The sequence below is a fragment of the Phyllobates terribilis genome, unplaced genomic scaffold (assembly GCF_046119375.1).
Source record: "Phyllobates terribilis strain yellow unplaced genomic scaffold, ASM4611937v1 Scaffold_3__8_contigs__length_932513732, whole genome shotgun sequence".
Taxonomy (NCBI): Eukaryota; Metazoa; Chordata; class Amphibia; order Anura; family Dendrobatidae; genus Phyllobates; species Phyllobates terribilis.
The window spans coordinates 266,386,703-266,410,736 of record NW_027362763.1 but is presented as its reverse complement, the minus strand read 5'-3'; the positions used below and the strand labels follow the sequence as shown (position 1 = coordinate 266,410,736).

At 45.7% G+C, this 24,034-nt stretch overlaps 1 protein-coding gene and 1 long non-coding RNA gene across 3 annotated transcripts in view; both read right to left on the bottom strand.

The window, feature by feature from the left end:
- MFSD1 (major facilitator superfamily domain containing 1) overlaps nucleotides 1-332 on the bottom strand; it is a 40,921-nt gene extending 40,589 nt beyond the window's left edge. For both annotated transcript variants that reach the window (XM_073674796.1, XM_073674797.1), the window contains exon 1: nucleotides 128-332. In XM_073674796.1, coding sequence (XP_073530897.1) covers nucleotides 128-281 — 154 coding nt within the window. In that variant the 5' untranslated portion in view covers nucleotides 282-332. The remainder of the gene's footprint in view (nucleotides 1-127) is intronic.
- A 13,343-nt stretch (nucleotides 333-13,675) lies between these two features.
- Nucleotides 13,676-24,034, bottom strand: part of LOC141258068 (uncharacterized) — a 66,948-nt gene continuing 56,589 nt past the window's right edge. The window contains exon 3 of the long non-coding RNA XR_012318188.1: nucleotides 13,676-15,022. This is a non-coding gene — a long non-coding RNA (uncharacterized lncRNA). The remainder of the gene's footprint in view (nucleotides 15,023-24,034) is intronic.

Here is a 24,034-nt window from a genome sequence, read left to right as displayed (position 1 = left end):
GCACAGAGACCCCCATACACCGTGCACAAGGGCCTCCACCATCCTCAGCAGCTCCAAGGACAAAGCCCACCCTGCGCCCCCCACACCCTGTAACCCGGTACTTCCGCGCACACAGGCGCTCACTCACCGAAGCCCAGGAAACACATAAGCATCAGCACCACCACCCGGTGGGCGAACCTGCTGGGGTCACAGATAGCTGCCATGTGCGGCCGGGGCTCCCTGCTAGAGGGGCTACCACCGCTCCCGGGCAGCAGAGCCTCCTGCTCGTCTTCAAGCGCCATGATCCTCCAGCTCTAATCACGTGGCCGAGCGGTCATGTGACAACATCCCACGTGACCGCGCGTAAGGTTGCGCATGCGACGTAAAGGTGGAACCTCCCCTCATGCCTCCCCTCGTCCTGTTGCCTACCCTAGTGCATTGTGTTCTGGTTGTAGTTGTACAAAGTGGCGCTGTATGATAGAAATAGAAGCCCCCCTCCCGTGGGTCTGTTTAACCCTTTGCAGCCTTAGCCACGTTTGACCTTTAAGGCAGGATTTTTTTTTATTAATTTTTTAAAAGTTTTCCCAGAGCCATAACTTTTATAGTTTGATGTTGCCACCTTTTTGTGAAATATATAATGTATTGAAAAACTTTTTGGCTCCGATTCCTCAAACCTTTTAGTGTGAAAAGCTTTGAAAAGTAAAGTTGCCCAAATTCATGCAATGTGAGGTGTTTTCACAACAGATTCAATCCCCCTCCAACATATGGAGCTGGACGGGATGGTGCACATGACATGCTGTGGTGTACCTTACACTAGCAATCTTACTAGATTTGTGGGGAAGCCATACTTTTGTGCCTCAATGAATCAGCCGCCTCGTACTCCACCACCCGCACTCCACGCCGCACCACCGCACTCCACGCCGCACCACCGCACTCAACGCCGCACCACCGCACTCAACGCCGCTGCACCGCACTCAACGCCGCTCCACCGCACTCCACGCCGCACCACCGCACTCCACGCCGCACCACCGCACTCAACGCCGCACCACCGCACTCCACGCTGCACTACCGCACTCCACGCCGCACCACCGCACTCAACGCCGCACCACCGCACTCAACGCCGCACCACCGCACTCCACGCCGCACCACCGCACTCAACGCCGCACCACCGCACTCCACGCTGCACTACCGCACTCCACGCCGCACCACCGCACTCAACGCCGCACCACCGCACTCAACGCCGCTCCACCGCACTCCACGCCGCACCACCGCACTCCACGCCGCACCACCGCACTCAACGCCGCACCACCGCACTCAACGCCGCTCCACCGCACTCCACGCCGCACCACCGCACTCAACGCCGCACCACCGCACTCCACGCTGCACTACCGCACTCCACGCCGCACCACCGCACTCAACGCCGCACCACCGCACTCAACGCCGCACCACCGCACTCAACGCCGCACCACCGCACTCCACGCCGCACCACCGCACTCCACGCTGCACTACCGCGCTCCATGCCGCACCACCGCACTCTACGTCGCACCACCGCACTCCATGCCGCACTCCACACCGCACTCCACGCCGCACCACCGCACGCCACAGTCCACACCGCACTCCACGCCGCACCACCGCACTCCACACCGCACCACCGCACTCCACGCCGCACCACCGCACTCCACGCCGCACCACCGCACTCCACGCCGCCCCCATTGATGAATCAGGGTCCTATGTGTTTGCAACACTTTGCCTTTTTCTTTTACAGTGTTCGTTGGAATGTTAACCCCTTTCAACCTAAAGCCTGTTTTCACCTTCATGACCAGGCCAATTTTTACAATTCTGAACACTGTCACTTTATGAGGTAATTACTCTGGAACGGTTAAACGGATCCCCCTGATTCTGAGATTGTTTTTTCGTGACATATTGTACTTCAAGATAGTGGTAACATTTCTTCGATATCACTTGCGTTTATTTGTGAAAAAATTTAAAATTTGGCGAAAATTGTGGCTATTTTGAAACTTTTAATTTTTGTGCCCTTAAATCTGATTTATGTCACACAAAATAGTTAATAAATAACATTTTCCACATTTCTACTTTACATCAGCACAATTTTTGAAGCATAATTTTTTTATAAGTGTTAAAAATTGACCAGCGATTTCTCATTTTCCCAACAAAATTTACAAAACCATTTTTTAGGGACCACATCACATTTGAAGTGACTTTGAGGGGCCTTTATGACAGAAAATACCCAAAAGTCACACCATTCTAAAAACTACACCCCTCAAGGTGCTGAAAACCACATTCAAAAGGTTATTAACCCTTCAGGTGCTTCACAGGAATTAATGGAATGTGGAAGAAAAAAATAAGCACTTAACTTTTTTTCACAAAAATTTTATGTTACACCCACGCCACTAGGTTCAGATAGGGGGAGACGGGTTTCATGAATTCGTTGGAATCCTGGGTGAACCATTACTCAGGGCGACCATAGGCTGCAGCTTCTCTCAGGCACACGATAGATTCAATTAGTGACCAGACACATCTGACTAGTCTTTTTCAACAGTTTAACAGTGGAATTTAATCTGAACCACGACCAGTGCAATTCAGGGATATTACGGCAACAATCTTCATTACAGTACAGTCAGAGTTTCTTCAGCAACTGGCTCCAGAAACAATATAATAGTTTCTCCACAAGGCACAGTATTACAGTCTCTTCAGTAGCATAATTCAGCATAGATTAGATCTCTTAGCAGCACACTTCTATACATACACAACCACAGGCTTTTCCTTCACAAGGACACAATAGTGCACAACATTCTTTATCCTGCATGGAGATATAAGGGGGGTGTTTGATGAGGGAAATGATCCCTGTGACACGATTCATTCCAGTCCTTATCTTCCTGCCCGATAATACTCTTTTCAGAGAGTTTATCTGACCTGTGTTTAGTTTCTCTCCTGATCTGAATCCAGTTAAGTTGCCTTCTGTCAGATCCAGATAACACACCACTTTTCTCTTCAGCTCCAGCCAGACTACAATAACAAGCTCCCCACAATCCCCCTGGGACTCTGCTAAAACACTCCCTGTCTCCTGTGACTGTGTTATTTGTCACAGTTGCTGGATGCTTTTGAAGCAACAGGACTACTTCTGCATGTCACACTCTTCCCTCCTTTTTGAATGTCGTCCTCGAAATTCGTCTTAATTGGTCAGTCTATCTGACCAATTCTGAGACCGTGGTGAAAGTTGACTAACTTTACATACAAATTGGCATAACAGTTATAAACATTTAAAACAACCTATTCTACAACCTTTTTCTTGTAGTACTCATGTAAGAAATAAACAACACAATTACTGTCTCTTCAGCTGGAGCTTTTCGTACGTCTTCAACCCGCTCTCTCTCTCTCTAGGCCTTAACTGTTCTTTGTTTCTACAAAGTCTTTTAAGGAAAATCAAAGTATGAAAGCAAGTCTTTCCACCAGGCAACATCTTCCATACTGCCTCTTGGTGGTGAATACCACTCCAGTGGGCTTACCTGGTCCGTAGGCAGAGATACCTGTTTCCAGTCGACAGTCCTTGGCACTTGACTCGGTTCACCAAGTGTCTCATAGGTCAGCATCACGGGCCTGCTCACTTCTCGAGTCGACATCCTCCTGGTGGGTTGTTCCTCAGATACCACAGGTTCTTCGGTCACAGGAGTTTCTTCCACCGCACTCATTTCCCGTGCTTTCTCAGATTCTCCTGGAACTGCCTCTATAAGTTCCTGTACTTCTCTAGAATCGCCTGGTTCCACACAGTCTGGGCACAGTTATAGGCATGTACCACTTTTGACAGAGAACTCTTCCAGTCTTTCTTCTCGTCAGCTGTTAAAGTGGGCAACATCGACAATAATGTCCGGTTAAAACGTCCCACTTGTCCATTACCCTCTGGGTGATAAGGCCTTGTGTGGGATCTCTGACTTCTACAGTACTTTCCTAGCTTGGCAAAGAGCTGGTTCTCAAATTCTCTTTCTTGGTCATGGTGTAACCTCGTAGGGAACCCAAACCTCAAAGCAAAAATCATTGAAGATCTTCTCTGCCGCTGTTCGACCAGCTTTATTCGTGGTAGCATATGCTTGGGCAAATCGAGTAAAATGGTCCATCACCACCAATATGTACTCGTAACCACCCTTGCACGTCTCGAGATGCAGAAAGTCTGTTGAGACCATCTCAAACGGATATATAGTTTGGATGTTGCCCACAGGTCCCCGGGTTGATGTGTTGGGACGTTTATCTTTCAGACACCCACACTCCCTGGTCACGTACCTCTCAATATCTCTCTGCATGTATAGCCAGAAGAAACATTCCCAGATCAAGTTTGTTGTCCTTTCCACTCCCAGGCGTCCCATGTTTTCATGGAGTTCTTTGAAGACCAACCTACGGAATACTCTGGGTAGTACCAACTGCCAGTTTTGTCCTCCTTTACGATACCGGATGCCTTCTTCACTGAGGTAGAGCTTCGTCCATTCTTTAACTAAAACAGATACTGCTGGTGACTCATTATCTCTCCCTCTTACTTGGAAACCGATTTTGGTCCACATAAAGTAGTATTCTACTAATTATCTGATCTTCCCTTTGTGCTGTATGGATTTTTCCTTTTGGTAGTTGTTGAATGGACAGGGGGTGACCTCTCGCTTTTATGGTGGAAACCAAGCTTGATAAGCTTGCACTGCTTGGCAGTGCTCTCAATTGCTTCCAGACTGACTTCCTCCAAGCATTCTTGCATGAACTCCTCAGGCTCTAGTGGTATTCTCGACAATCCGTCAGCATCCGCATTGCATTTTCCTGGCCTGTACTTGATGCTGAAATTGATGTCAGCTAGTTCAGCGACCCATCTCTGACCCGTTGCTTTCAGTTTGGCAGTAGTGAGGACATAGGTCAAAGGGTTGTTGTCAGTGTATACTTCAAACTATTTGCTATATTTAGAGATAATCTCTAAATCGTTCACAGATAGCCCATTTCAATGCCAAGAACTCAAATTTTCCGGAATGTAGATGGTAATTCTTCTCGGCGTCTGTCAACGTTCTAGAACCGTAACCGATGACTCTCAATTTTCCATCTTGATGCTGATACATGGCAGCTCCCAGTCCAACTTGAGAAGTTTCACAAAGAAGAACAAATGGTAAGTAGTGTTGAGCATTTCGATACTGAAATATCGGGTATCGACCGATATTCGCGGTATCGGAGTTCCGATACTGAGTTCCGATACTTTTAGAATATCGAATACCGGAATCGGAAGTTCCCATAATGCCTGCGCTCTGCAGTGTCTCTGAAGGATGACAAGCTGGATGGCAGCGCTCAGCTTACTGTACTTGTCATTTAGTGTTAAAGGATTTATTAAAAAAAATAATAGTATTTTCATGCACCGTCTCTTTAAAAAAACCGGCCGGCAATTCAGCATCGGTACCCGACAATTTACAATAGAAAGAATAGAGCATCACACATGGATTAGATACATAGAAACATGTCAGTAACATATATAAGAAGTACAGTGATAGTGTTGATTACTGTACTTTTCATTTAGTGTTAAAATAAAGGATTTATTTAAAAAAAATTGGCGTGGGGTTCCCCGTAATTTTAGTCTCTAGCGGAGGTTAAGCAGATGGCTGGGGCAGATGTTTGAAGCCTGGGAAGGGGGTAATACCCACGGAGCTTCCCAGGCTACTAATATCAGCCCCCAGCTGAATACCTAGCCTTTACTACCTATTAAAATGGGGGACCCCCAAAAAAATGACGTGGGGTCCCCCCTATTTTAATAGCTAGCAAAGGCTAGGCAGACAGCTGGGGGCTGATATTAATAGCACAGGAAGGGTGCCATGAATATTGGCCCCCTCCCAGGCTAGAAACACCAGCCGTCAACCGACCTAGAAATGGCGCATGAAATGATCTCGATGGTCCAGATGGATGGAGTGGAGGATGGCTGGTTGATGGACACCCCATGCAAACACGGCTACGGCGCTAACAAGGAGGAGGTGGAGTAATGTTTTGGGCTGGAATCATGGGGAGAGAGATTGTCGGCCCTTTTAGGATCCCTGAAGGGGTAAAGATGAACTCCATAATGTATGTTGAGTTTCTCAAACAGCACTTCCTTCCATGGCTCAAGAAGAAGAACCGTGCATTCCGCAGCAAGATAATTTTCATGCATGATAATGCCCTGTCTCATGCTGCACATAACACATCTGCATCTCTGGCTGCTATGGGCTTAAAAGGGGACAAACTTATGGTGTGGCACCCATGCTCCCCTGACCTCAACCCCATTGAGAACCTCTGGAGCATCATCAAAAGGAGTGTCTATGATGGCGGGAGGCAGTTCACATCTAAGCAACAGCTCTGGGAGGGTATTCTGTCCTCATGCAAAACAATTAAAGCAGAAACCATCCAAAACCTGACAAATTCAATGGACGAGAGAGTTCAGAAGCTCCTTTCGAACAAGCGGTCCTATGTGCAAATGTAACATCACCTAGAATAAAGTTTTGAGTTGAAAACTGTTTGATTTCAGTTTGTAATAACCTGCTAATGCTTATCATTTCAAAAATGACCATTTTTTTGTTCTTTATTAAAATGAAAAGGTTGAAAACTCTGCTGTGCATAATAATTTGGAACATGCATTTTGAGTGCAGTTTGAGTTTTTTATTTTTTTTTAAATATACTGTTATCATAGGCAGTTTGTACAAAAACGTTTCAGTTGTACTCTAATAGTTATTTGACTGGAAAATTACAATGACTGCAATTCATATAGGTAATTTGGGAAAATCTGAGAAAATATTATTTGCATAATAATTTGGAACACAGTGTATTTAATTCTTAGTTTACTAAAAAAAAAATAGTTACCTGTCCACGTTCCTGCGCTGATCTCCCATGCACAGCTGTCACATCTGGAGATGTGACAGCTGTCATTGCTGCTGTAAGCTCACACTGCTGGGAACACGTCCGGTCCCGGCAGTGTGAGCCCCTGACTGAGGTCACCGGAGTGCATTCAGTCAGCGCAGCTCCGGTGACCTCCTTTACGGCACTGCTGTACCGTGGGAATTTCTCACGGTACAGCAGGGCCGTAAAGGAGCTGACCGGAGCAGCGCTGCCTGAACTCCGGCGAACCCGCTTATGCAATGACGGGGCTGCTTTACGGCCCCGTCATTCTAGCGGCGGCAGCGGTTTAGAGCTGTCACATTTTATGTGGCTGCTCTAAACTGGAGATCTTCGTGGGACACTCATGGACTACTACGGAAGGGTAAGGATAAGGTTGTGGTTTATTATTTTATATTTTATTACAGGAGATCGATGGCTTCGGGGAATTAGGTGTCTAGGTGAGTATAGGTGTAGTTTTTATTTTTTACTTTATTTTAGGTGGCGATCGGCGGGGACAGGTAATGTATAAACTAATTTATTTTAGGTAACCACTGGCCACCAATGAAATGTTTTTAAAATTTATTGGGGGCAAAAAAAAAAAAAAAAAATATGGGGGCCTAAAAGAATAAAACACATATAGGGGCAAAAATAACATATGGGGCAGTTTAAATAGCAGGATCAGGCTGATGGGAACTACTGCTCCCATCGAGCTGATCCTGCTGGCACGAGTGGATGGGGGACAGACATAGGCCGATGGGAGTAGTAGTGTCACATCGGCCTATGTCTGCCTGCACGCAGACACCCGCAGACATCCCACACACATCGCGCACACACCCGCAGACATCGCACAGACATCGCGCACACACCAATCATGACGGGTCTGATGGTCTGGGAGGTGAGGCTGACCTGTGCGACCGTGGGAAAGTTCATGTGAGTTCATGCAATGCAGTCAAGCATGAACTCACATGAACCCTCTGAGGGCACCACGGCTACTTCAAATGAACAGCTGATCGGCATCACCTGATACCTCAGCTGTTCATTTGAAATAACCGGCGGGAGAGCGCAGCACAGAACGGGAAAGCCGGCGGTGAAGTCTTTTCACTGCCGGCTTCCCCGCCTGGGTCCTTCGCTCCCCGCTCCTTGGTGCTGTGCTCCCCGCCCGGTCTTAACTTACGATCAGGATGTGAGGAGGCGGGGGGAGCGGAGTATCGGGGTGGTAGGCTGCGGGGAAGCAGTATGGGGCTGTGCGATTGTTTAAAAGCCGGCGGCTTTTTACCGCCCACCGGCTTTTAAACAATCAGGAGAATTCTCCCACGCTGGGATGGCATTGAGATGACAGGCTGGATCGCATCTGAGCGCTGCCATCCAGCTTGTCATCCTTCAGAGACACTGCAGAGCGCAGGCATTATGAGAACTTCCGATTCCGGTATTCGATATTGTAAAAGTATCGGTACTCCGATACCGCGAATATCGGCCGATACACGATATTACAGTATCGGAATGCTCAACACTAATCATAGGTCATCAAATCTTCGAAGAGACCAAAAGACAAGATGATGAAGGGTCCCCAGAAGAGATATAGTCCACTTTCTTGTAAACATAAAAGAAATCCATTTCCAGACACAAGGACTCCGGAATAATCCTCTGGATATTAGAGTCCCACATCAAGGGCGTCATGTTCCTCTTGGCACCACATCAATCCATCCAGTCCAAAATGGATAAGGTCCCACTCCAGTCCACCGCAGCATCACGAGCACCAGGTAAGTTCATTCACTGTCCGACCAAGATGCATGACAGTCACTAGAAAACAGTCTTAGAATCTCTGGGTTCTATTGAAGTGTTCCAGAGTTATTACCACATGAAGTGACACTGGTTAGATTTAAAAAATGAGGCATGGTCATTAGCGTACAAAGTGGCTCAGTCCTTAAGGGGTTCAATTGTGTTCCTCTTTCTTTAAAAATTATTTTTATGTATTGGACATATTTTTTAAATGGGGCGGGGCTACAAATAGCGATTTGGACTAGTGGTGTCTCTATTTTGCAGTGCAGTTTTTTTTGTTTATGCTTGTGAGGGTGGCATAGCCAGCTGGCATACTGTAGTGGTACCTGTGCCCACAGTCAATAACAATGCTGTTCAATTTGCATTTGCCAGAGAACACCAGAATTGGCATGTAGCCATAAGCCCTGTTCTCTTCAGAGATGAGAGAAGATTTACACTCAGCATATGTCACAACCACAAAAAAATCTGGAGATGTCATGGGGAACTTTTTGCAGCCACCACCACAGACTGTCTAGGAGCTCACTAGTCCAGGTCGGGTAGGAGATCCCATAATACACTATTTACAGTCTCTTAAGAATAATGTCCAGACATTGTTGGGACTACATACAGGAATGTGGGGGCCATACACACTACTAAGCCAAAATATAGTTACTATGATGAAATTCAGGCAAATTGGATCCACCGGTAATTTCAGCCCTTTAATTGGATTATCAGGGTGATTTGCAATCCAGCCTTCAATTAGTCGATGATTTTGTTTTCCATTGAACATTGATATGTCATTTTGTTCTCAGCTAATGACCCGCTTTATATTAGCACAGATTTTAAACATAAATCTTTCATTCATAGAGATTAGAACTGTGATTTGTGTTCTTTTAATTTTATTTAGTAGCGTGCTGTATATATAAATTAGTAATGTCTTCTTTTAAAATACAGTACAGACCAAAAGTTTGGACACACCTTATCATTTAAAGATTTTTCTGTATTTTCTTGACTATGAAAATTGTACATTCACACTGAAGGCATCAAAACTATGAATTAACACATGTGGAAATATATATACAGTCATATGAAAAAGTTTGGGCACCCCTATTAATCTTAAGCTTAATGTTTTATAAAAATTGGTGTTTTTGCAACAGCTATTTCAGTTTGATATATGTAATAACTGTTGGATACAGTAATGTTTCTGCCTTGAAATGAGGTTTATTGTACTAACAGAAAATGTGCAATCTGCATTCAAACAAAATTTGACAGGTGCATAAGTATGGGCACCTCACCAGAAAAGTGACATTAATATTTAGTAGATCCTCCTTTTGCAAAAATAACAGCCTCTAGTCGCTTCCTGTAGCTTTTAATGAGTTCCTGGATCCTGGATGAAGGTATTTTTGACCATTCCTCTTTACAAAACAATTCCAGTTCAGTTAAGTTTGATGGTCGCCGAGCATGGACAGCCTCTTCAAATGATCCCACAGATGTTCAATGATATTCAGGTCTGGGGACTGGGATGGCCATTCCAGAACATTATAATTGTTCCTCTGCATGAATGCCTGAGTAGATTTGGAGCGGTGTTTTGGATCATTGTCTTGCTGAAAGATCCATCCACTGCGTAACTTCAACTTTATCACTGATTCTTGAACACTATTGCCAAGAATCTGCTGATAATGAGTGGAATCCATGCGTCCCTCAACTTTAACAAGATTCCCAGTGCCGGCATTGACCACACAGCCCCAAAGCATGATGGAACCTCCACCAAATTTTACTGTGGGTAGCAAGTGTTTTTCTTGGAATGCTGTGTTTTTTTGCCACCATGCATAACGCCTTTTTGTATGACCAAACAACTCAATCTTGGTTTCATCAGTCCACAGGACCTTCTTCCAAAAAGAAATAGGCTTCTTCAAATGTGTTTTTGCATACCTCAGCCGACTCTGTTTGTGCGTACTTGCAGAAACGGCTTCTTTCGCATCACTCTCCCATACAGCTTCTCCTTGTGCAAAGTGCGTTGTATAGTTGACCGATGCACAGTGACACCATCTGCAGCAAGTTGATGCTGCAGCTCTCTGGAGGTGGTCTGAGGATTGTCCTTGACTGATCGCACCATTCTTCTTCTCTGCCTTTCTGATGTTTTTCTTGTCCTGACACTTCTGGCCTTAACAAGAACTGTCCCTATGTTCTTCCATTTCCTTACTATGTTCCTCACAGTGGAAACTGACAGGTTAAATCTCTGAGACAGCTTTTTGTATCCTTCCCCTGAACAACTATGTTGAATAATCTTTGTTTTCAGATCATTTGACAGTTGTTTTGAGGAGCCCATGATGCCACTCTTCAGAGGAGATTCAAACAGGAGAACAACTTGCAAGTGGCCACTTTAAGTAGCTTTTCTCATGATTGCATACACCTGGCTATAAAGTTCAAAGCTCAATGAGGTTACAAAACCAAAAAAAGTGCTTTAGTAAGTCAGTAAAAAGTAGGCAGGAGTATTTAAAACAAGAAAATGATAAGGGTGCCCATACTTATGCACCGGTCAAATTTTGTTTGAATGCAGATTGCACATTTTCTGTTAGCACAATAAACCTCATTTCAAGGCAGATACATTACTGTGTCCAACAGTTATTACATATATCAAACTGAAATAGCTGTTGCAAAAACACCAATTTTTATAAAACATTAAGTTTAAGATTAATAGGGGTGCCCAAACTTTTTCATATGACTGTATATAACAAAAAAAGTGTGAAACAACTGAAAATATGTCTTATATTCTAGGTTCTTCAAAGTAGCCACCTTTTGCTTTGATGACTGCTTTGCACACTTTTGGCATTCTCTTGATGAGCTTCAAGAGGTAGTCACCGGAAATGGTCTTCCAACAATCTTGAAGGAGTTGCCAGAGATGCTTAGCACTTGTTGGCCCTTTTGCCTTCACTCTGCGGTCCAGCTCACCCCAAACCATCTCGATTGGGTTTAGGTCTGGTGACTCTGGAGGCCAGGTCATCTGGCGTAGCACCCCATCACTCTCCTTCTTGGTCAGATAGCCCTCACACAGCCTGGAGGTGTGTTTGGGGTCATTGTCCTGTTGAAAAATAAATGATGGTCCAACTAAACGCAAACCAGATGGAATAGCATGCCGCTGCAAGATGCTGTGGTAGCCATGCTGGTTCAGTATGCCTTCAATTTTGAATAAATCCCCAACAGTGTCACCAGCAAAGCACCCCCACACCATCACACCTCCTCCTCCATGCTTCACGGTGAGAACCAGGCATGTAGAGTACATCCGTTTACCTTTTCTGCATCGCACAAAGACACGGTGGTTGGAACCAAAGATCTCAAATTTGGACTCATCAGACCAAAGCACAGATTTCCACTGGTCTAATGTCCATTCCTTGTGCTCTTTAGCCCAAACAAGTCTCGTCTGCTTGTTGCCTGTTCTTAGCAGTGGTTTCCTAGCAGCTATTTTACCATGAAGGCCTACTGCACAAAGTCTCCTCTTAACAGTTGTTGAAGAGATGTGTCTGCTGCTAGAACTCTGTGTGGCATTGACCTGGTCTCTAATCTGAGCTGCTGTTAACCTGCGATTTCTGAGGCTGGTGACTCGGATAAACTTATCCTCAGAAGCAGAGGTGACTCTTGGTCTTCCTTACCTGGGGCGGTCCTCATGTGAGCCAGTTTCTTTGTAGTGCTTAATGGTCTTTGCAACTGCACTTGGGGACACTTTCAAAGTTTTCCCAATTTTTCGCACTGACTGACCTTCATTTCTTAAAGTAATGATGGCCACTTGTTTTTCTTTACTTAGCTGCTTTTTTCTTGCCATAATACAAATTCTAACAGTCTATTCAGTAGGACTATCAGCTGTGTATCCACCAGACTTCTGCACAACACAATTGATGGTCCCAACCCCATTTATAAGGCAATAAATCCCACTTATTAAACCTGACAGGGCACACCTGTGAAGTGAAAACCATTTCCGGTGACTACCTCTTGAAGCTCATCAAGAGAATGCCAAGCAGTCATCAAAGCAAAAGGTGGCTACTTTGAAGATCCTAGAATATAAGACATATTTTAAGTTGTTTCACACTTTTTTGTTAAGTATATAATTCCACATGTGTTAATTCATAGTTTTGATGCCTTCAGTGTGAATGTACAATTTTCATAGTCATGAAAATACAGAAAAATCTTTAAATGAGAAGGTGTGTCCAAACCTTTGGTCTGTACTGTATATTTTGTGAGGATCAGACACTTTAGAGAAGTTAAAAGAAACAGAAGAGTCTGAAGTGCTCTTCTGAGTGCTGAGGAGTAGCACCATGCCCTTTTTTTACTTTTATCAGCTTCAGCATGCATACTAAAGTGGCCATACACAATAGATGAAGGTCAGTGGAAATGACTATATTGCTCAAAAAAATAAGCGGAACGCTAAAATACCCCATCCTAGATATCACTGAATGAAATATTCCAGTTGCAAATCTTTATTCATTACATAGTGGAATGCGTTGAGAACAATAAAACATAAAAATGATCAATGTAAATCAAAATTAATATCCCATTGAGGTTTGGATTTGGAATGATACTCAAAATCAAAGTGGAAAATCAAATTACAGGCTGATCCAACTTCAATGGAAATGCCGCAAGACAAGGAAATGATGCTCAGTAGTGTTTGTGGCCTCCACGTGCCTGTATGACCTCTCCTGCAACGCCTGGGCATGGTCCTGATGAGGTGGCGGATATTCTCCTGAGGGATCTCCTCCCAGACCTGGATTAAAGCATCAGTCAACTCCTGCACACTCTGTGATGCAATGTGGTGTTGGTGGATGGAACAAGACATAATGTCCCAGATGTTCTCGATTGGATTCAGGTCTGGAGAACAGGCCGGCCAGTCCAAAGCAACAATGCCTTCATCATGCAGGCCATATGAGGCCTAGCATTGTGATGCATCAGAAGGAACCCAGGGCCCACTGCACCTGCATATGGTTTCACAATGGGTCTGAGGATCTCATCCCTGTGCATAATGGCAGTCAGGGTACCTCTGGCTAGCACATGGAGGGCTGTATGGCCCTCCAAAGAAATGCCTCCCCACACCATTACTGACACACTTCCAAACCGGTCATGCTGGAGGATGTTGCAGGCAGCAGACCGTTCTCCACGGCGTCTCCATACTCTGCCACGTCAGTCACATGTGGTCAGTGTGAACCGGCTCTCATCCGTGAAGAGCACAGAGCACCAAACTGGAATCTTCCAATCTTGGGGTTCTCTGGCAAAAGCCAATCGCCCTGCACGGTGTTGGGCTGTAAGCTCAACACCCACTTGTGGACGTCGGCCCTCATACCTCCCCCATGGTGTCTGTTTCTGACAGTTTGAGCAGATACATGGATGTTAGAGGCCTGCTGGAGGTTATTTTGCTGGGCTCTGCCACTGTTCCTCCTGTTCCTCCTTGCACAAAGGAGGAGGTAACAGTACTGCTGGTGGGTTGTTGCCCTCCTACGGCCCCCTCCACATCTCCTGATGTACTGACCTCGTACAGTATCTGCTCCATGCTCTGGACACTTTGCTGACAGCCTGTTACGATACTGGCGTAGTACTGCTGGAAACCAGTGGCCGAAGGAGCACAAGCGGAAACAGCAAGCGGTAGTAGAAGTTGTTGGAGTTAGCAAAAGGAGTTGTAGGAAACAATCCATAGATAGGTGAGAACAGTCTGGGTAAGAATGTTCTGAAGCTGGAGACTGAAACTAGACTAACAGCTAGACACAATACTCATGCAATGAGTGAGAGATCCCAGCGGCTTTAAGTAAGCCCAAACAGGAAACAAGATGGATTCCACAAGTTCAGAATCTGCCATGTTAGTAAAGGGCAATTGCAGGACCCAACAGCAACTACTACTAGAATTGAATTCTTTCCCTTTGAAACTAGTAGTTCCACAATAAAGTCCATAGATACTGTATAGAGCCCCAAGGACTAGATGGAATTTTTAGAGGCTGCAGTAATTCCATTGGCGATGCCTGGGGAGTTTTAAACATGGCACAGGTGCTACAGGAAGATACATATTGTTTAACATCTTTTTGGCAAGAAATGAGACAGATATTCTTGTGTGTTTTGAATTCCTTTGTGTCCTGCTAACTTGGAGTCATGGATTAGTTTTAATACTTTAAGTCTCACAGTTTCTGGAACATAGATGCAATGATTAAGAGTCCATACTTTTTTTGAAAGGTAAGAGATATGTCATCTGGTGGATGCAGAAGAATTGGGTCTGTCTTGTATGCTTCCTGTATATCTTCCAGCAAGTCATTGTTATGGATCAACCCCCAGGAAGTTGAATTCAGACAGAATAGGTTTTGGTGGTGCTGCTGTAGAAGGATCTTTGGAGAAGATCCTAGATAAAGCATCCGCCTTACCGTTACGGGAGCCAGGTCTGTAAGAGATAACAAAATTGAATCGGTTAAGAAAGAGACTCCATCGAGCTTGGCAGGGGGACAGACATTTGGCAGACCTGATAACTTCAAGGTTACGATGGACAGTTAGAATAAGAATTTGTTGAGCTGCTCCTTCTAGATGAAACTGAAGCTGCTCCTTCTGCCGAAACGCACGTCCGGGTTGGAGCTCCGACGGCTTCTGTTGCACTACGGTCCCTGATTGCTTTAGGTAATCTCTCTATACCTCTATGGATCTTTACTAGCATATGGATAAGCCTTTAGGTTGATCGCTAGGTGTGACACACACACTTAGTATATATTGGGGCTATATGCAATATTTCAATAGAATAGTGACTATGATTGTGTCCCTTCTATATACATACATGTAGTGATTATTTCCACCGTGTGCTTCGGTGTTTTCCACCAGTGTATCATTTTATGTGTACCCTATCTACCTCACTTGTATGATATTTTAATGATAAAGTGTTTTTGTCATATTATTAATTGGAGTATGGCTCATCTCCTTTTGGCCGTTGGCCTTCCCTTCTCTATTTGCAATCCTTGAGTAGAGATTATATAGCCCAAGAACTGGATCTCTGTGTTAGTGCCACGCTGGATCCCCGCTCTGACAGGCAGGGACTCCTGCGTGTCACTTCACTCACCCATGCACTGCGGCTGGCGCTTCCCTCCCCCATGCTCTGCCTGCTTCCAGCATGGCTTCTGGTCATGTCTGTTATGTTCTGCAACTTAGAACTAAGGAATAGGAGGGAAAAGCTGTCCCTGCACTGAGACTCAGCTTTACCCTACCTGGGGTGGGTGCCTTATTCCCTATGAATAGCCCCACCGAAACTCCTGCACTGAACTAAAATGAACAGTGTAGGAAAGGGAAAGGGGTCCCTAAAATATCTAAGGACTGGGAGCAAAAGCAGGAGACCTCCTAACAGAAAAGTTAGTTGCAGAAACAAAAATTAAAGGAAACAAAACTGGTGGAACAAGAAGTCCCAGGATAACCATAGTCAAAAGCAAGAAGAACTAAACCAGGCTACTCAGCCAGAGCACAAGCGAAACAACACTGATGTCCAGCAGGGAATGGGGGCCAGGTGCTGGGTAATAAAGAGTGCAGAGATCACCTGACCAAGAAACCCAGCACCAGAGGCAAAGACTAGAAGCCAGCAAACCACAACAAGATGGCCGAAAGTAAAACAACATAGATTCTAACAGTACCTCCCCTTTTACGAGGATCCTCCGGATCCTCTAGGCCGAGCCTTACCAGGAAATCTCCTGTGAAAAGCGTTAATTAGCCTTGAGGCCGAGACGTCCTCGGCCTTCACCCAAGAATTATCCTCAGGCCGAAACCTCTCCAGGTCACAAGATACTGTAATCTTCCTCTATGCCACCTGGTATCCAAAATGCGAGAAATCTCAAATTCACCGTCCTCATCAACAGGAGGAACAGTAGGCTTCGCCTGCTTATCAGGCGTGTGCGCCTTCTTAAGTAACGACACAGAAACACAGAATTAATCTTCCAGGACGAGGGAATGCCCAACCTCACAGCTGCCGAGTTGACAATCTGAACCACTTTGTAAAGGACCCACAAATTTAGGCCCCAGTTTTTTAGAAGGAATTTTCAAACGAAGATTCCTAGAGGACAACCATACCATATCCCCAACAGCAAACAAGGACTCCTTTCTTTTTTTATCAAAATACCTTTTTGATCTCCTGTTAGCCTCTTTAAGGTTCAGACGTACACTGGTCCAAACCCTCTCCACATCACCAGAAAAATTGTCCTCCTCCGGTACAGCAGCCCCAACTTTGGAAAATGGACGAAAAGATGGATATCTGCCAGTACAACAAAAGAAAGGAGAACAACCAGCCGAGGAAGAAGTATGATTATTAAGGGCAAACTCCGCAAGTGGTAGAAATTCTGACCACATTTCCTGATTGTCTGCCACAAAACATCTCAAAAACTGCTCGACATCCTGGTTCTTCCTTTCAGTCTGTCCATTGGACTCTGGATGATACCCCAACGAGAATAACAAATGAATTTTCAATCTGTCACAAAAAGCACGCCAAAAGCGAGCTACAAACTGTGGTCCTCTATCGGAAACAATGTCCGTGGGAACACCATGGAGCCTGACAATCTCCTTCACAAAAGCCTTAGCAAGAGTCTTGGCGCAAGGTAACTTGTTGAACGGAACCAGATGACTCATTTTACTAAACCGGTCCACAACAACAGAAAAACCCTCCGATAAAGGCAGATCGGTGATAAAATCCATGGCAAGGTGTGTCCATGGCGAACTAGGAACTTCCAAGGGGCATAGCAACCCCGCAGCCGGAGCGTGAGAGGCCTTCGACCTAGCGCACACAGAACACTGACGCACCCACTTGATGACTTCCCTTTGCCACCCTGGCCACCAGAAACTCCGACCAATAGACTTCCTAGTTTCCGAAATCCCTGGGAGACCCGCCAACCGAGACTCATGACATTCAACAAACAACACTCTCCTCAAGGCTCTAGGCACAAACAATTTACCACACGGAGTGTTGGTTGGTGCCGCACTCTGAGCTCCTAGGATTCTATTCTCCAACTCAGAATCCAATGCGGCCACCACCACCCCTCTCTGCAAAATACACTCCTCCCTCTCAGCATTCACCGCTGGAGAGAAACTACGAGACAAAGCGTCAGCCTTAACATTCTTTGTCCCTGGGACAAATGTTATGGAAAAATTGAACCAGGCAAAAAACAGTGCCCACCTAGCCTGACGGGCATTCAAACGTTTAGCTGCGTCCAGATAAATCAAATTCTTATGATCAGTGAAAACATGTATAGGATGTTGAGCCCCCTCCAAAAAATGTCGCCAATGCTCGAACGCGAGTTTAATAGCCAACAACTCACGATTCCCAACATCATAGTTGAGCTCTGTCTCAGAAATTTTTTTTGAAAAGAAAGCACAGGGATGCACCCCATCCTCACCCTCCAGGGACAGAACTGCACCTACACCTATAGATGAGGCATCCACCTCAACCAAAAATGGCTTGGTCTCATCCGTGTGGATAAGAACAGGAGCAGAGCTGAACCTCTCCTTGAGATACTCAAAAGCTTCAATAGCCTCAGTGGACCATTGGACTGTATTAGCACCCTTCTTGGTGAGATCAGTAATGGGTTTAGTTATGACAGAGAAATTCTTTATGAATTTCCTGTAATAATTGGCAAACCCAAAAAACCTCTGTACGGACTCCAAACCCTCAGGCCTCGGCCACTCCAGCACAGCCTGAACTTTCACCGGGTCAATTTCAAAACCATCAGACAAAGTAACCCAAAAAACTAATTTTCTGGACAGCAAACTGACACTTCTCCAATTTAGCAAAGAGTGTTATCTCTCAGTATCTGAAGAACTTCGCGGACTCTCTGCCAATGAGACTCAAGGGCCGATGAATAAATGAAAATGTCACCCAGATAAACAATAACACTCCTACTGATCAAGGGTCTCAGAATGTAATTGATGAAATTTTGAAAAAATGGAGGGGAGTTGTAAGCCCAAAAGGCATCACCAAACACTCAAAATGTCCTTCCGGGGTGTTAAAAAGCTGTCTTCTATTCATCTCCGTCCTTCACCCGCAGCAAATTATATGCCCCACGAAGGTCAATCTTAGAAAACCATTTAGCTCCGGTCAATTGGTTAAACAAATCCGGAATAAGTGGTAACGGGTAAGGATTGCGCATAGTGATCTTATTAATCTACCGAAAATTCAGAAATGGCCTAAGACCCCCATCCTTCTTTTTGACAAAAAAGAACCCAACCGCCACAGGAGACTTAGAGGGTCTTATGTGACCTGCAGCTAAACTAGTCTGAAGGTACTCCTTCAAAGCCTCCCTCTCGGGAATTGTCAGATTAAACAACCGGCTCTTAGGAAGTTTAGCATCAGGGACGAAGTCAATAGCGCAATCGTAATCTCTATGAGGTGGTAAAGCTTTCGACTCCACCTCCAAAAAAAACCTCCAAAAATCCTGAATGGGTTCAGGTAACTCCCCATTCACAACAGCCGCAATGTGAACATTACAACACTTACCATAACACCCCTGACCAAAGGATCTTATGGAACCAGACGATCAGTCCAGCAAAGGATTATGCACTTTTTATCAGGACGACCGGGGAAGGAAACTTAGCAAGTACTAATAAGTCAATCTGCTCCTGTTGTTCCATATTTATAGTAAGCGGAAACCCAGTGACCTTTCGAAGAATGCTCTCATGCTCCAGGGGAGTATTATCAATCGCCACCACAGGAAAAGGAGACGACAAAGGTTCAGAATCAAACTTATACTTTTCAAGAAATTGTTGATCAATCAAATTAAGTGCAGAACCACTATCCACCATAACCTGAAACTCAATCAAACGACCCTGACAGGTGGTATTACCAGGAAAAAACACCCCAGCAGAACGTAAAAACGCAATGCGAACGGGATTGTTATTTCTACTGACCATTTTTTTTTCTTTCCTTAAGCGAACCTCACATTGCTTTAAAAAATGATCAGCCTTACTACAATACAAGCAAAGTCCCTTAGAAAACCTCCTGTCCCTCTCCCTGGAACGGGATGACATTGCCCCGACCTGCATAGGTTCCCCAGTGCTGGCAAGAATATCGTGAGAAACAGAATCCAACCATACAGGAAACTTCTCCTCATTCTGTCTAGCCCTCAACCTTCTATCCACACGGATAGCTAACTGCATGGCAACTTGCAGAGTATCAGGTGCAGGGAATGCAATGAGCAAATCTTTAACCCTTTCACTCAAGCCTGCCAGAAACTGAAACTTGAGTGCAGGGTCATTCCACCTGACCTCTGCAGACTATCGCCTGAACAGGGTGCAATAACTCTCAGCATCAAGAGAACCCTGTTTGAGACGTCTGAGCTCTGCCTCAGCTGATGTAACACGATCAGGATCGTCATATAGCTAACCCATGGCATCAAAAAATGCCTCCACAGACCTCAGACAATGATCATCAGGAGACAAGGAAAACGCCCAGATTTGAGGTTCCTTACGCAATAGAGACATAATAATTCCTACACGCTGTAGTTCACTACCAGAAGATCTAGGCCTGAGCCGAAAATACAACAAACAAGCATTTTTAAATGAAAAAAAATCCTGTAATTTCCCAGAGAAACACTCAGGTAATCCTACCTTAGGTTCTTCATAGCGTTCTGCAGGGTATTTACTCACGTACTGCTGAAGATTGGCAACCTCCAGAGTCAGCCCTTTCAAGCGTTGAGCAAGCTCCTGGATGGTACACATACTGAAGAAAATCCGGTGCAACCCAGTCCACTCAACCTACTGGGTCCAGCTGCTGCCCTTCCGTTGGTCTGTTCTGAAGTAGCACCTGGGCCACCTCCCTCGTCCCTCCTCGCCGTGTGTCTGGGGTCGGATTGGACGAGGCCCCTAGTTACGCCACTCCAGGCACTCCTCTGTCCGTGGCACAGTGGTTCCAAAACCACGTATGTGACAGTTTGCTCAGGCCATGGAATAATGATCAGAGCATGTACCAACAGCTCTGCCGACAGAAAGGTGTGCAGGAGAAGTTGACGATGCAGTTACAATCCGAAGCTGTGCTGGGGGTTCATTAATCAGTGCCGGTTACATTTTGAACTGCTTCCTCACCTCTTCCGGTCGGACCGAACAAAGGTAGCATTCCTTATATCGCACCTTGGCGGCGAGGCCTTGGCATGGTTGAAACCATTATGGGAGAGAGAGGACCCGATCATCTCCAATTTGCCAGCATTCTTGGAGGCTTTTCGCTGAGTATTCGATGAACCCGGGCGAACCATCTCTTCGGCTTCCGCTCTTCTCCATTTACGTCAGTCCAATTCATCTGTGGGACAATATCGGTATGCTTCCGCACTCTGGCATCCGAACTCCGATGGAATAACGAAGCTTTGGTGGCGGCGTTCTGGGAGGGGCTTTCCGGAAACATTAAGGGTGAGCTATCTGGTCGAAACCTGCCAACTACCATCGAAGACCTGATCTCCCCCGCCATCCGTATAGACCTTAGTTTCCGAAAGTGTTCCCGAGAGGTGGCACGTGAGAGAGGATCGCGGCGCCTGGCTCCATCCTTCCAAAGGCCACTTGTTCCTCCGCCGTACCCTGTCGAGGCCTCGCCTGAAACCATGCAGGTCGACCGCTTTGCCCTCACAAGTCAGCGACAGAGGGATTGCTGCGCTAAAGGCCAGTGCCTGTATTGTGGAGACATAGGCCACTTCATTCGCGCCTGTCTTGTGAGGACGGAAAACTCCTGCATCTAGGGTTGGTAGGAGAGGCCTCCCTAGACTGAAAAGACACCTCTCTACACCTGACCCTTACTGTGGCCGTGACAACGGTGAATCCCAGTTTATTGACACTGCATATTTGGATACCGGGGCAGCAGGAAATTTTATCCTCCAGGTTGTAGTGGATCGCTTCCAAATCCCAGTTTGTCCGCTCCAAAACCCGCTGGCAATAACATCTGTCAATGGGAGAACTCTTCGGGAGACGGTTCGTCTGCCTACTGAGCCGCTTGAGGTCCGTATCAGGATGCTTCATACTGAGAAAATAGTCTTCTATGTTCTTTCCCACATGTCTCACGCCTTTCTCTTAGGCCTACCATGGCTACAACATCACGAACCTGTGTTGGACTGGAGTACTAGAGAGGTGCTCCGCTGAGGACATTCTTGCCATGAGAAGTGTCTGACCGCTGTATGCCTGGCTAAGGCGCCGTCTTCTCCAGCTTCGCTGCCCGGTCTGCTGCAGGCCTATTGGTCCTTTGCTGATGCATTCAACAAGAAGAAAGCAGAGACTTTGCTGCCTCACAGGTCGTATGACTGAGCTATCGACTTGATTCCCGGATCTAGGCACCCTAGAGGCCGAATTTATCCACTGTCTCCAGCTATGTCAGAATACATTCAGGAGAATCTGGCCAGGGGGTTCATTTGGAAGTCCTCCTCTCCTGCTGGGGCCGGGTTTTTCTTCTTTAAAAAGAAAGAGGGATCGCTCCGACCCTGTATAGACTATCACTGCGTCAACCAGATCACGGTGAAAAATAAATAACCTATCCCACTAATTCCTGAGTTTAACCGATTAAGGGGTGCCAGGATCTTCACCAAATTAGATTTAAGAGGCGTCTACAATCTAATCCGCATTCGCCAGGGAGATGAGTGGAAGATGGCCTTCAACACCAGGGACGGGCATTATGAATACCGAGTGATCCCCTTCGGTCTCAGTAACGCACCATCAGTTTTTCAAAAATTCGTCAATGATATCTTCCGAGACCTGCTTTATTCTTGCGTTATTGTGTATCTTGGCGATATTTTGGTATTTTCTCCGGATGTGGCCTCTCACAAATGAGCAGTTCGGCAAGTTCTTCAGCGTCTTAGGGAGAACCGACTCTACGCCAAGTATGAGAAGTGTGTTTTTGAACAGTCCGTCCTTCCCTTCTTGGGTTACGTTATCTTGGATACCGGACTAAGGATGGATCCTGAGAAAATCTCTTCCATCCTTAGATGGCCGCTGCCCATTGCAATTCAGAGATTCCTTGGCTTTGCTAACTATTATCGACAATTCATTCCTCACTTCTCCACTCTTACCGCTCCCATCTCTGCCATGACCCAAAAAGGAGCCGTTTCAAAGAACTGGTCTCCTGAGGCTGAGGAGGTCTTCCACTCTCTGAAATGGTCTTTCTCCACCGCTCCCGCACTGCATCGTCCGGACCTAGACTAACAGTTCTTCCTAGAGGTGGATGCATCGTCATTAGGGGCTGGGGCTGTACTCACTCAAAAGTCCTCCTAAGGTCGCCGAGTGTCCTGCAGTTTCTTCTCTAAGGCCTTCTCCACTCCAGAGCATAACTACTCCATCGGTGACCAGAAGTTACTCACCATTAAAATGGCTTTGGAGGATTGGCTATATCTGCTGGAGGGCGCAGTCTATCGGTAGTCATCTACACGGATCATAAGGCTATGTGCCCACGATGCAGAAATGCTGCATATTTTTTACGCTTCTCCCTGGCAGGAAAAACGCATGCGTTTTTTACATGTGTTTTTCCCACCAGGTAGAAGCGTTTGTCAAGCGTCTTTGCATGCATTTCTGCATGCGGGTTATCAAGCGCTTTTCCAAGCGATTTTAGCATCACTTGGAAAAGTGCTTGACAACTTGTTCACACTATATAAATCCATGCAACCGGCATGGATTTATAGTAGTGTGACCAAGTTAGTTAAAAAAAAGAATAAGAATGGTAAAAAATAAAAAAATAAAGTTTATACTCACCTTCCGTTGTCCTCCCAGTGTTATCTCCGCTGCGTCCGGTGTGTTGGGCGGCTCGCGCTGTTGTGAAGGACCTGCGGTGACGTCATTGAGCCATGTGATGGGTCACATGACTCAGTGACGTCATGGCAGGTCCTTCACAACAGCGCAAGCAGTGCAAGAGACCGGATGGAGCAGACAAAACACCGGGAGGACATCAGAAGGTGAGTATAAACTTTATTTTTTATTTTAAATTCTTTTTTTTACAGGTTCTATGGTACCCAGGTCTGGATGAGAGTCTCCTCTCCTCCAGACTTGGGTACCATCCGCACATAGAAACGCATAATATCCATGTGTACAAATGTACTGACACGGATATTATGCGTTTCAATGCAAGTCAATGGCAGCGATTACGCTGCGTGTCCGCAAAATTAATGGACATGCTGCGGATTTTTGAGCGCAGCATAAATGCTGTGAAAAAATCCGCAGCATGGGCATTGACATTGCGGCTTGTCATTGGGGACCATGGGGTGCGGATTACCAAGCATTTCCCAAGTGTTTATGCAATATGTTGATTTCGTAATTGAAAGATCTGTTCAGACTGCAGTGCAATCTTATTGCTTAGATCTTGCACAATATTCTGTAGATCCTGTGTAGCTTGTCCAAAAATTTTAACGTTATGAGATGTCTGAGCTTCAAATGCCGTGTATTTTGTTTTTAGTGTTTGCATATCTGCATGGATGTTGAT